The following is a 14,440-nucleotide window of genomic DNA, read 5'->3' on the forward strand; positions in this document are numbered from 1 at the left end:
TTATCCTAATAATAAATTAAAATCATCTAAGTATATAGCTTGCTGCTTAGCAGAAATGGAAATTGAAAAAAATAATGTAAAGATATTTTAAAATATATTTTCGTGAATGGCAGCTTCCTTACTCGGATTTCATGAGGTGTAGATCCAGACTCTATAGGTTATGGAATAGTTTTCTGGCTATACGCGAGACTAGGGAGGGACTAGTTGAGAAGAGATCCAGTAGAACTAAAAGACCAGTAATTTTGTGTGTAGGTGTCACTCCAACCTAGCCTCGGAAACCCAGGTGTTTTTATTTCCAGGGAGGGAAAAAAAAGTCTGGGACCGAGTCCACTTCAATTTGGCATAGAGTAGCGCAAACGTCGATCACTCTCTGCTGATTTCTGATCGTCTGCACCTTTGTTAAATTGACGCACACGCGCACACAGGTACACACACACACACACACACACACACACACACACACACTCCTCTCTCTCTCTGTCGCTCTAATTAATTAGTCTCATGTCGAGCAGCTGTGTCTAGATTCTCCCGGCGGATCCTGCCGGGAGCTGCCTATGCCATAGAAAGCATAGGTGGACCCCAGGCTACTCCCAACCCCACACAAGCTCCTAGGTCGAACCAAAATACATTTTAGTTGGCTAAATCAACTATAGATTTAGTCGGCTAAAATCTTAGGCTAGTCAACTAAAACATTTCAGATGACTAAAATATGTTTCATCCCATAAATGCAAGCTCCTTACAAATGGGGTCACCACTTTAAAGGGAAATAAACAGGCTTTCCAACGGTATAAAGGTTATTGCCAAGACAATGGTTACGATAATCTACCACATTTCAAACAAACTCATCCCACACATACAATGGCAGTTATAGTTTTAAAACATTAGACAATAAATAGGCTTACGTTTCACTTTACTGTCTGGGGATAAGAGATCAAGAGATTAAGAGATCAAGAGGGGTTTATCTGTCACGCTCTCAAGGAACACAAAAAAGATGTGCAGGGGTGTGTTAACCTTTTGACCCTGCTCTGTCTCTATCAAATCCACAGACAGACATGCAAGTAGACACAAACAGACAGACAGACATGGTGAGAGGACACCTGGAGACAGAGACAGACAGACAGTACTAAGGGGCTTATCTCGTTGTAAACTGTGGAACACATTCATTTGATTTTCCTCTCGCTGTCATTCATGTCTGGCTGTTGTAATGTGCGGCAGATGTGCACTAGTGCTGTGTGTGAATTGAGATGACCCTACATGCTGTTCTGCAGAAGCTGCTTTCTGTCTGCAGTCTCAATGAAGTCAGACAAACCACCGCAGTCGGCGAGATACAGTGATGACATCATTAGCTATTTGAGGTGCAACGAGGACAAGAACAGTTCATCACACACTCTCTCTAAAAAAACACATTTAGAACATCCAGTAGGACCAGAGTTTCTCATTTAGAACATCCAGAGGACCAGATTTTCTCATGTAGAACATCCAGAGGACCAGATTTTCTCATGTAGAACATCCAGAGGACCAGAGTTTCTCATTTAGAACATCCAGTTGGACCAGAGTTTCTCATTTAGAACATCCAGGGGACCAGAGTTTCTCATTTAGAACATCCAGTTGGACCAGAGTTTCTCATTTAGAACATCCAGGGGACCAGAGTTTCTCATTTAGAACATCCAGGGGACCAGAGTTTCTCATTTAGAACATCCAGTTGGACCAGAGTTTCTCATTTAGAACATCCAGGGGACCAGAGTTTCTCATTTAGAACATCCAGAGGACCAGAGTTTCTCATTTAGAACATCCAGAGGACCAGAGTTTCTCATTTAGAACATCCAGAGGACCAGAGTTTCTCATTTAGAACATCCAGGGGACCAGAGTTTCTCATTTAGAACATCCAGTTGGACCAGAGTCTAGTCTAGTAGGGAGGATTATCACAACAAAACAAAAAAATAAGTGATATTTGAATTAAGTTAAATCACTGAATATACCTTTAAATACAAGCAGATCGATATGGATATTTGGATCAGTGGGCTGTCAATGGAGGGCATTGTAACTCTAGATTCATCCCTTTATAAAACATCTATGCGTTCGTGTTCAGGAGAGTTCAGAAAATATAGGCCGTTCTCCTGAATGCTGCCTTTGGGCATGGATGGAAAGGAGAGGGAAATACTGCAATCGTGGTCTGGAGGGCAGTTTTTTTTACAGACGGGTAAAAGGGCAGGAGTTGAAGCCCTCTTTGATGTCTGTGTGTGCACGTGATGTCTGTGTGTGCACGTGATGTCTGTGTGTGTGCGTGATGTCTGTGTGTGCGCGCGTGATGTCTGTGTGTGCACGTGATGTCTGTGTGTGCACGCAGCACGTGATGTCTGTGTGTGCACGTGATGTCTGTGTGTGCACGTGATGTCTGTGTGTGCACGTGATGTCTGTGTGTGCACGCAGCACGTGATGTCTGTGTGTGCGTGTGATGTCTGTGTGTGCACGTGATGTCTGTGTGTGCACGTGCCTGGTTGACAATACATTGTATTCTCATGGCTGATAAAAGGTCTGTTTTGTACAGAACACATTTCTCCGTCTACACAACATTTTAAACTCCATTCTTTCAGATACTTAATTCAATCAAGTCACAGATCTACACAGAACTAAATAATGCTGACTTCAAGGCGCCGTTTGAAGTGACACAGTAATCGCTGGCAGATTCCTGTTTGTTACACATTTCAGTATTATAAAATGCAGTATAATGCCAAACAGGCTGTTACCACACACACTGTGGCCAATAGTCAATAAGTCTGGAATCCATTGCACATGCACAAAATGTTTACAAATTAAGGCAACACATTGACACATAAGAATAGGATATTTACAGATTGTGATCCTCAACGAACCTTGCAGGCTTATGGAAAGGAACATAATATGTCATTTAGATTGCCTGTTATGTAGACAGATGGCAGGCCATTATGGATCTAGCATTCTATATTCTATTGTTCATAGTTTCAATGTACAGATACTGTTATACGTATACTAGCTCAGAGGCCTTGTGGTTAGACATGTTCGATCCCTGGCCGGGTCATACTAACCTGACTCCGCCAGATGGGCCAACAAAACGGCCTGGCCAATCAGCAGCAGCTAGAGGTGGGATAGCTGCTGCTGATTGGCAAGGCCGTTTTGTGGCCGGGCATCAAGTCTGCCTGAGAGTTCCCAGATGGGAGCAGGAGGGGGGAACCCAGTGTACTCTCTGCTGCCCCATCTGGCGGAGTCAGGTTAGGGTCATACCAAAGACTGTAAAAATGGGACCCAATGCCTCCCTGCTTGGCACTCAGCATCAAAGGGTTGGTTTGGGGGGTCAAATCTACTAATCAAATGATTCCCGAGCGCGGCATGGCTGCAGCTCACCGCTCCTTGGCTGCGGCTCACCGCTCCAAGAGATGGGTCAAATACGGAGAACAAATTTCACTGCGGTAACGTGTGTGACAAATCGTACGACTTTGACTTTGATACTGATGATAGGTTGTTGGTGTACTTATGATCCTTGATGACTATTTCTATGTATTTGATGTATTACCATGTGCTGCTCTGGATTAAGAGCGTCTGATAAATGCCTACATTGTAAATTGATGTCATGCCTACTGTCCACTATAGCGATCAAATTCAACATGTCGACGGGGGAGCGTCGCTTCAACCCTCGAGCCGTCATGGACAACCCTGAGAAACTACAGCTTCAGAACCGGACTCTGTACCCTGGGGAAGAGATCTGTGAACACATCTATTTCCACGTCATAGTGAGTCCATGGGGCCCCCCCTGGTGGCAAGAAATAAATAAATATATATGTTTTGTCAATTGTAACTTCATACTCATTTATATTTTTCATTTCATTCTTGCTTTGTAATGAACAGTTTTGCAACATTAAATGATTGACATAGACATGAATCACATGCTGATTGGTTACAGAACGCTCCAAAATGACTCATTTATGTTACCATGTGTTAATCTTCTTCCTCTCCTCCTTGGTGTAATCATGCACAACGCCGCCCCCTACAGGAGACCACAGACTACGTGCGTCCCATCGTGTTTTCGCTCCAAGTTGGGGTGCAGGACGCTGAGCATGGACCGCTGCTGGACGACAGCTGGCCCACCGCGTTCACCACCGAGGTACGCACGCACGCACGCACGCACGCACGCACGCACGCACGCACGCACGCACGCACGCACACACACACACACACACACACACACTCTGTCATGAGGACCAAGGTATATGACATACCTCCTCTTCAATTCAGTCACTGAGTCTGGGAATGATGTAATTCTGAGAAAATAGCCTAGGGTTTTATTTTTCTCTCTGTCACGCACGCCTGTTTTTATTGATCAATGAAATGCCAGCATATTGTGTACATGTGTTGTATTTATTGACCAATGACACGCCAGCATGTTGTGTGTGTTGTATTTATTGACCAATGACACGCCAGCATGTTGTGTGTGTTGTATTTATTGACCAATGGCACGCCAGCATGTTGTGTGTGTTGTATTTCTTGACCAATGACACGCCAGCATGTTGTGTGTGTTGCTTTAGCTGCCCTTCTGGAATGGCTGTGACGAGGACGACCGCTGCATTCCTGACCTATCACTGCACAGCAACACTGACCTGCTGACACGGAGGTAACCAATCACCGCACAGCATTACTGACCTATCACTGTAGAGCCACGCACGCACGCACGCACGCACGCACGCACGCACGCACAGTCACACAGAGTTACACACAGTCACACACAGTCACACACAGTCACACACTCACTGTTGTCCCTCTCTCTCTCCCAGTCAGTTCTGTGGACAGGCCGTGCGCTCCCGCGGTGCATTCTGCCAGCGTCTGAGCGAAGGAGGGCCGGAGGGGTCCGATCAGGGTCCGGAGGGGTCCGAGGGCTCCCAGCGGGTTCTGGAGGAGAACAGGAGGAGGATGGTGGTGGACGTGCGACTGGACAACAGAGGAGAGAACGCCTACGGAGCGCGTCTCAATGTCACCTACACGCCCAATCTCCGCTTCTCCAGCCTCATAGTCAAGGTATGGACGGCTGGCCCGGCGCCTCGGGGGTGGGGGTGTTAGAGCCTCAGCCCCCTCAACCTGACCTCCTTGCCCCCTCACTGCTTTCTTGAGATGATAATGGCTAATGCATAATGGCTGATCCTTGCTCTGGAGAGGACTGGAAATCCCTCTTGGAACAGAATTAATCCAAAATCATCCACTTTATTACTATATGGCTTTATTCCACTGCAGATAAGAAAAGAAGTATCAGCGAGTCTGTTATTGTTCTCAGTCTGTTATTGTTCTCAATCCATTAGTAATCCATAGTATGGTATTGTTCTCAGCGTGGTATTCAATCAACTTTATTTGTTCAGACTGAGGGTCCAATAAAACACAGACAACATAAAACACTACATACAGAGCATGTTCTCAGTGTGTTATTGCGCCCCCTTCAGGATAACTCAGACATCAGGATAGAGTGTCGCTCTGACGACAGGCTGAGGAACGAGAAGATGTGCAACGTCAGCGCCCCCTTCATGAGAGCCAAGGCACAGGTGAGCTAATTAACCAGCCAATCACAGAGCTTTATGAGAGCCAAGGCACAGGTGAGCTAATTAACCAGCCAATCACAGAGCTTTATGAGAGCCAAGGCACAGGTGAGTTAACGAACCAACCAATCACAGTCCTTTATGTGAGCCAAGGCACAGGTGAGTTAATTAACCAGCCAATCACAGCCATTTATGAGAGCCAAGGCTCATGTGAGTTAATTCACCAACCAATCACAGACCTTTATGAGGCTCAGGTGAGTTAATTAACCAACCAATCATAGACCTTTATGTTAAAACACTGAATGCCATGGACAGAGATCCCCGTCTTTTTCATTTCTATTGATTCAGTTTGAGATCGCTCTATACTACCGTCTATCAGCATCTCCGTTGCTGGGATGGACACAAGACTGAAACAATCATGGAAGTCAATGAGTTTAACAACGGTTAACAGTTAACCCACCAATCATAGACCTTTGTGAGCTTAACCAACCAATCATAGACCTTTATGAGGTTAACCAACCAATCGTAGACCTTAATGAGGACCAAGGCTCAGATCCATTAGTTCCCATTAGTCTTTGTGGTGAATGTACAGAGCGTCTGCACTACACACTGTATTTTCAACGACAGCAAAAGTGTTGCACTCACTTGTAGAAAATGCGTTTTGGATGCTGTTTTGGATGTTTTGGATGGTCGGTAAACAAAGTGTGAATTAGTGTGAATCACTGTTTAGAATAGACTGCTCATTAACATGTTATTAAGCTATTATTGCCAACTTAATTCAGGATTTAAAAACATTCCCCAAATGATTGTATCGACCTGTCCTCTTTGTTCTTACAGCCTAAACGACTCTCATAAAACCTCTTGGTTGCCTTTTGATCCGCCAAGGCATGACTCAGCATTACTTACAGTTGCATTACAGTGCATGACATTCCGGCCATATGCAGGCCAGGACACACACAGTATTATTAAGCTGGGACTCCATTTCCTGTAATCCCCATTTTTCTTTTTCATCGAGCACTTACTTATGTAAGTATGTCCCTTAAAGTGCTCTTAAAACTTAAGACTGCTTCCTTTTTATGACCAAGTGTGACATGATGAGAGAGTTCAGAACAGGGGTTCTCAACCTGTGGGTCGGGAGCCTCAGGGGGTCCGCAGACTCCCCGGCGTCCACGCATGATTTTGGCCGGTGGTCCCTGATGACAATGAAGTTACAATGAAGTGTCTGTTGGAAGGAAGGAAGGAAGGAAGGAAGGGAGGAAAGGAGGGAGGGAGGGAGGGAGGAAGGAAAGGAAATGTCCATCACCACATCAAAAGTAATAAACAAACTATACTATATAACTGGTCAAACAGGTTTGGCCAAATTGTCAAATTATAACATATTGAAAATAGACGACCAACAAGCTCTTTAGCTTGTAGATCAGCTATTTTCACAATACAATATGTATCAGTGGAACATAAAATCGGGGGGTATCATTGAGCATTACATTGTATTGTACATGAACATTGCCGTGAAAATTTACAATTTAGGCATTTAGCAGACGCTCTTAATCGAGAGTGATTTACATTAAGCAAGAACAAAAAGCATGGTAATACATCATCATATACATCAAAAATCATAAAGTTATCATGAATCATACGTAAGCTAAGAACGTAACTAACAGAGGTATGGCTCCCCCATATCTTGCAAGTATGATTGAACCCTACAAACCCTCCCGCGCGCTCAGATCAGCCAATGCAGGGAAGCTGGAAGTACCCTCACTAAAACGCCGGGACAACGCTCCACACTTCCCAAACTCTTCTCCCTTCTGGCTCCAAAACTGTGGAATGCACTCCCCGTTGCAGTCAGAACTGCAGCATCACTCCCAATCTTCCGCCGTAGTCTGAAAACCCACCTTTTCAGACTCCACCATTGCCCATAGCACTTACCCTACCCCCTTAGACAGCACTTTTTAGACTTAGATAGCATTTGATACAGACTTATAGCATGTTATGTAGACAGCACAATAATTGCATTGTATGTAGTCATAACACTTCATAGTATATATGTACAGCATAGTATAGTATATATGTATAGTTTATATGTACAGTGTCATTATATAGATATGTGATGTATTCCCATGCCTTTTGTTCTTGCTTAATGTAAATCGCTCTGGATTAAGAGCGTCTGCTAAATGCCTAAATTGTAAATTGTAACAGTGGAATATCTAATGAAACTATATGCATATATACTATATAGTGCTATGTCTACATAAAATGCTATAAGTCTACATAAAATGCTATCTAAGTCTACATAGTCTACACATAGTATACACAGTATATTGCCTCTAAAAATATTGTAACCATCTTGGAACTCTTTATGGATTATATTTTCCCACATATTTGGCATATCCTCAATTTCTGTTGTGTAATGTCTGCAATATGTATTTCACTTAACATTTGTATTATATTTTATCGTGTTGCCGCAAGTTTAAGTTTTTCAGAAAACGATTGAATTCACCTATGAGAGGGACACTAATGGCACGTTTCAACGTAATACCGCTATATATATTGTCCTTTGCAGTCCAACAGACTGCTGTCATAGTCGCTACGCCATTAAGAAACCCCCTCCCTAACACAAACCATATAACCCAAGTTACCCAACCACGCAATTAGCACAAATAACGATCATCTCCTTGACAACAAAACGAGATGTCTTTTATTTCCCCAGCAGCTGAAGCAGTGGATGTGGGGTGGACTTTAAATGATCCATACGGAACAGTCATTCATTCTGGACGTGCTCCAGAGGCCACAGGGCTGATCTGTTCTGCTCCACAGTCCTCTTACTAAACAAGACTGCTGGTGCAACAGCCAAACAACAGGTTTGGCTGCAGCGCTGCCAAACCGGCCCAGTCAAGCTACCCTGTATCGCTGTAGCGCTGCCAAACCGGCCCAGTCAATCTACCATGTAGCGCTGCAGCGCTGCCAAACCGGCCCAGTCAATCTACCATGTAGCGCTGCAGCGCTGCCAAACCGACCCAGTCAATCTACTATGTAGCGCTGCAGCGCTGCCAAACCGGCCCAGTCAATCTACCCTGTATCGCTGTAGCGCTGCCAAACCGGCCCAGTCAATCTACCATGTAGCGCTGCAGCGCTGCCAAACCGGCCCAGTCAATCTACCATGTAGCGCTGCAGCGCTGCCAAACCGACCCAGTCAATCTACTATGTAGCGCTGCAGCGCTGCCAAACCGGCCCAGTCAATCTACCCTGTAACGCTGCAGCACTGCCAAACCGGCCCAGTCAATCTACTATGTAGCGCTGCAGCGCTGCCAAACCGGCCCAGTCAATCTACTATGTAGCGCTGCAGCGCTGCCAAACCGGCCCAGTCAATCTACCCTGTAACGCTGCAGCGCTGCCAAACCGGCCCAGTCAAACTACCATGTATCGCTGCAGCGCTGCCAAACCGGCCCAGTCAAACTACCATGTAGCGCTGCAGCGCTGCCAAACCGGCCCAGTCAAACTACCATGTATCGCTGCAGCGCTGCCAAACCGGCCCAGTCAATCTACCCTGTAACGCTGCAGCGCTGCCAAACCGGCCCAGTCAAACTACCCTGTAGCACTGCAGCGCTGCTAACACTGTTAGCTGTTGTTGTTGTTGTTGTTGTTGTTCTGAAACGGTATTGCTGAGGGGTACCATTTCTGAAAACCATAATTCTTTGGTATGTTTGTGCGTTAGGTATTGTAGTGTGCGTGCGTGCGTGCGTGCGTGCCGTGCGTGCGTGCGTGCGTGCGTGCGTGCGTGGATGTGTGTGTGTGCGTGCGCGTGTGGGTGCGTGGTTGAGGAAATTGGCTCTGATGAGGAAGCGAAGTCTAGATTTTCCATGTTCAACTATGAGCTGCCGGCACAAGAATCTGCCCTAGCCTTTGACATTGAGCACTTCCAAACCCACACCACACGTGTGTGTGTGTGTGTGTGTGTGTGTGTGTGTGTGTGTGTGTGTGTGTGTGTGTGTGTGTGTGTGTGTGTGTGTGTGTGTGTGTGTGTGTGTGTGTGTGTGTGTGTGTGTGTGTGTGTGTGTGTGTGTGTGTGTGTGCGCGTGCGCGTGCGTGAGAAAGAAATCCAACCCTCTCTCCTCAGGCATGCCCTTGTTCCTTTTCTCATAACAGAAAACCGAGACAACAAAACCTTCCACGTCTGATGCATGTTGAGTAAAAAACAGAACATGGAAAAGGACGTCGTTATTGATGCCATAATCTGTGTTGTGTTAGAAGTGAGTCTATTAGAGGGATGTTTTCACATTCCTCTGTGGCCAGATGTCTCTCATCAGGACTTAATTAAAATGATAGAGGATTGTGCAGGCGTATGTAAAGACTAAACATATGCAATTTTGATAGCATGTGTAGACAACACGGTTAGACGGACTTTAGGTTCTTAGCTTGCTTATGATCCTTGATGACCATTTGTATGTATTTGATGTATTACCAGGTGTTGTTCTTGCTTACTGTAAATCGCTCTGGATTAAGAGCGTCTGCTAAATGCCTAAATTGTAAATTGAATCAGAATGAGTGAATCAGTGAATCATTGCTGTCCTTCTCTTCTCTTCTCTTCCTTCCCTCCCTTCCTTTTCTTCCTTCTCTTCCTTCTTTTCTTACAGGTCTCGTTTCGCCTGGAGTTTGAGTTCAGCCGTTCAGTGTTCCTAGAACACCTGAGGGTCATCCTGGAGGTCAAGAGGTCAGTAGGTCATGTGAGGGTGGTCCTGGAGGTCAATAGGTCAGAGAACCACTGCTGGTCATCAAATTATTGGCTTTAATAGGAATGTGACAAAGACAATATGGTCACACCGCGTGACATCACGTCTCCATAATGGTCATGCCTCGTGACATCATGGAGCCGGCCAGCAACTCTACATCTGACCTCAAACCTCAAACCCTTAGATCTCCAGAACCCCCACCCGTCCGTCATGCTCTGACATTCCATATGTTGATCTGACCTCACCAAACCCTGTACACTAAAGACACGCTCCATATATGGCCACTACAGAATGCATTCCATATGTTGATCTGACCCCCCCCCCCCCCCATGCGAAAGTGCCAGCGCTCGCCCTGCAGTCTGCCATCTGCTGTCACTTAAAGGAGGTCTATCCTCAATTTGTTTATGCTTCTGGGGGACAAAACTACTGTTAAAGATCTTTGCTAAATCGATCATGGACAAACATATAGCAAACTACTTATTCTATCGCACTGATCGCATGCGCAGAGCAAGTTCAGTCAGGAAACTCAGTACAGTTGCCGGCGGCCGTTCATTGGGTCGCCTCAGCATCACGCTCTCATTCACATGATTCACTCATCCAATCACACACTCATTCACATGATTCACTCATCCAATCACACACTCATTCCATCTTCATACCGGCTATTTAAACTTTATGTTTGCAACTTTGCACGGGTACAGGCTTTAGTTTATTCTATATTCTATTGGTCCGACTGTCATTAGACCGACAACCTACACCTCAAACCCTAACCTAACCATAACCGCAAGCACGAAGCAGCAGCGCATGTCCGACCGTTGTTTCCACATGTCGGTCCGTTGGTCTGTGTGTGCATCCCGTTTGCACTGCCCATCCTGCTTGCTTGCTGCTGCACACTGATACTGCTGCACTGCTGCCTGCTGCTGCACACTGATACTGCTGCGCTGCTGTCTGCTGCTGCACACTGATACTGCTGCGCTGCTGCCTGCTGCTGCACACTGATACTGCTGCGCTGCTGTCTGCTTAAACTTTGGCTGCTCACCCTCCTCCACCCCAGCTACCACCTGTCGTTTTGGATCTGCTGTTTATGTACGGGGGATTCGGGAGTCCCTAATGGTTGGGACTGATGCACTTGATCTGAGTACCTAAAAAGCAGATCTAATTCATCGCCAAACCATACTATATACAGTATGTTGCTCATTTTATATTCAATAAATATACAGTATATTCCATCCATTCATGAGTTGTCCTGACTGAACAATCATTTATTTATTGTATTTATTATCAAGTCATTTATTTGGCTTGTTGTTCATCAGTTCAAGCCTGATACGATAAGTTAAGAATTGTTGAAATACTTCATCTCGTTGTCTCAACAGCGACGGAGAGGAGATGCATTCAGCGGACAACTTCAACGACATTTATTACTCTCTGAAGTACGAGGCTGACATACTCTTCACAAGGTTGGGCTTTTTAACAGAAATCCTCTCAGACTTTGTACTTTTGCAGTATTCTTTGAGACACATGTACGCGGTTATTTCGGCACGTGTCCGAGTCGTCCGACTCCGCCATTCCTTTGTGGGAAACGACACAGCTTTCACCATTTGAATTGCATTAGGGAACCTATACACATTGTTACATTTTTTTTTTTTTCATCATAGTACAGTATTATAATGCAGGTAATTGCATGAAGAATGAATTCGATACCACCAAATATTCTAAGCTTTCCACGATAATAATATTCATAATAATCATATTCTTTAAGACACATTTTTTCAATTCAAAGGGCTTTATTGGCATGAGAAAACATACGTTTACATTGCCAAAGCAGAAAGCACAATACAACAATACATCAATACAATCAAAACAAAAAATATGTACATTTGAACGTCAGAATCTTCAATAGATCAATTTCTATATTGTACCAAGATCACTGGATGCAGGTATAGTGCAGGAATATACACAATGATTAGTCTTTAGGGTGGTTGTGTTCCGTTTGATATCCTTCTCCTATCACAGCAACTCACAAATCTTGCTGCTGTGTTTGCACATTGTTGTACTTCGCCCGGCAGATATGGGAGTTTTTTGTCATTGGTCATGTTTTCAAAATCTCCGTGTGTGGTTGTAATCTGTGGGAAGTATGTGTCTCTGATGTCTTGGTACAATGGACAGATGGTTAGGAAGTGTAGCTCGGTTTCCACTTAATTTTGTGTGCAGTGGGTGCATAGTCTGTCTTCTCTCGGGATACAGGTCTGCCCAGGCCCGGTTCTTCCTACAGGCCGACGAAGCAACGGCTTCGAGCGCCATGGGGGAGGGGCGCCAAAAAAAAAAAAAAAAAAAAAACGTTTTTTTTTTTTTTTTTTTTTAACATTTTTTTTTTTCTCTCTGTCCCAACTCTGTCTGCACCTTGTCCCCCCAGTGCCCCCCCAGTGCCTCCCCAGTGCCCCCCAGTGCCTCCCCAGTGTCTCCCCAGTGCCAGTGTCCCGCCAGTGCCTCCACAGAGCCTCCCCAGTGTCCCCACAGTGCCTCCCCAATGGACCCCCAGTGCCTCCACAGTGTCCCCACTGTCCCCCCAGTGCCTCCACAGTGTCTCCTCAATTTTTGGGAGTAAAAAAAAAGAAAAAGAAAAAAAAACATTTTTTATTTTTTTATTTTTTGAGGGGGGGGGGGGGGGGGGGGGCGCCGCGAAAAATCCTGCTTGGGGCGCCAGATTTCTCAGGACCGGCCCTGGGTCTGCCTATGACGGCCTTTCTCGATCGCAAGACTGTGCTCACTGAGTCTGTACCTAGTTAGGATTTTTCTTTGTTTTGGGTCGGTCACGGTGCTCAGGTATTCTGCCACTGCGTATTCTCTGTTTAGGGCCAGATAGCATTCTAGTTTACTCTGCTTTTGTGTTGCTTCTTTCCAATGTGTCAGGTAGTTTTCCTTTTGCTGTTTTATAATTTGGTTTAATCCGATGGGTTTTCTATCTCGTGGCTCTGTTTGCGTTTGTGCCCGGAGTTCCAGGGCCAGCTGGCTGAGGGGACACACACCGTCGTTTTTGCGAGGTCAAACAAAGAATCACGTGGCGTTAATGCCCTTTCCCTATTGGCTCATATACCAGGACATGACTTATGTGTAGTCAGAAGAATATTAGCTTGTGTGGTCAGTTGTTTTTGAAAACCTTTATCTCTGTGATAGAGGAATTTGAAAAAATGCTGAATACTGCTGTAACTACTACTGTAACGGGAATGTTGGGAGAACTAAATAAAAAGTTTAGGGTTCAAGATGTGTTTTTCATATAAACATGACATTTGTCACAATAAACGTTGCACAGCCACAGCCACCTGTTGCCTTTTGAATATCTTTGTCTTATTCCTCTTTAAAGGGATTCCAGTCCAACTCGGTATGACATTAAATCAGAGTTGTTTGTTTGTCTTTAAAGGGATTCCATTCCAACTCGGTATGACATTAAATCAGAGCTGTCACTGGAAACACCTGGCGTCATTGGCCCACCGATCAACCTTTCTTTCCAGGTGAGACCTGCGGTTTATAACTATAAAATATAGTTATATATTATAGCTATATACTGCATCACTTTAAGTCTGTATATTATACCTCAGTCTGTATATCGTGCAGTTTAGCGGGTGCACAGCTTACGAAGATTCACAGTAAGGGCCTGGCTACACAGGGGACGGAATTGGTGCAGAATTGATCGCAGAGCAGAGTCTGTGTGAGTCCGCACTACGCGTCACTATAATCAATGCCACTATAATGCCACTATAATCAATGGAATCCGGGAGATTCCGGCTACACCGAGCACAGTGCGCAGGTTGTGCATATAAGCTCTGCGCGCAATTTGTTTTTGTGTGCTCTATTTTGCTCTATTTTTCCACACGTGTCTGCGCTGCGGGTCTTATGCAGTCCTTCGCCTCGCCTTCATGTGTACAAAAAACAGTTAATACGGAACTCCCCGCGGGACAGACAGAATTGTCGGTGCAGCCACCTGTCCTCTCCGCCCGCGGTGCGGTTCCGTCCCGTCTCCAGTGTAGCCCAGCCATTAGAAAGAAAAAGCCAGCACTCCGATGTCCTCCTGCTACTTTTAATTCCTATATGCAGACGTACAGATCACAGCAAACACGGACACACGTGATTCACATTCCCAACAGATTTTGTATGTAATGT

The 14,440-nt window shown here is 45.2% G+C and overlaps 1 protein-coding gene across 2 annotated transcripts in view; it reads left to right on the top strand.

Moving 5' to 3' along the window:
* Window positions 1–14,440, top strand: part of itga11a (integrin, alpha 11a) — an 83,739-nt gene that overhangs the window by 61,126 nt on the left and 8,173 nt on the right. For both annotated transcript variants that reach the window (XM_079497772.1, XM_079497771.1), the window contains exons 17-24: window positions 3,628–3,767; window positions 4,028–4,138; window positions 4,560–4,645; window positions 4,806–5,046; window positions 5,463–5,561; window positions 10,187–10,263; window positions 11,656–11,739; window positions 13,701–13,791. In XM_079497772.1, coding sequence (XP_079353898.1) covers window positions 3,628–3,767; window positions 4,028–4,138; window positions 4,560–4,645; window positions 4,806–5,046; window positions 5,463–5,561; window positions 10,187–10,263; window positions 11,656–11,739; window positions 13,701–13,791 — 929 coding nt within the window. The remainder of the gene's footprint in view (window positions 1–3,627; window positions 3,768–4,027; window positions 4,139–4,559; window positions 4,646–4,805; window positions 5,047–5,462; window positions 5,562–10,186; window positions 10,264–11,655; window positions 11,740–13,700; window positions 13,792–14,440) is intronic.

The sequence above is a fragment of the Electrona antarctica genome (genome assembly GCF_951216825.1).
Source record: "Electrona antarctica genome assembly, chromosome: 3".
Taxonomy (NCBI): domain Eukaryota; kingdom Metazoa; phylum Chordata; class Actinopteri; order Myctophiformes; family Myctophidae; genus Electrona; species Electrona antarctica.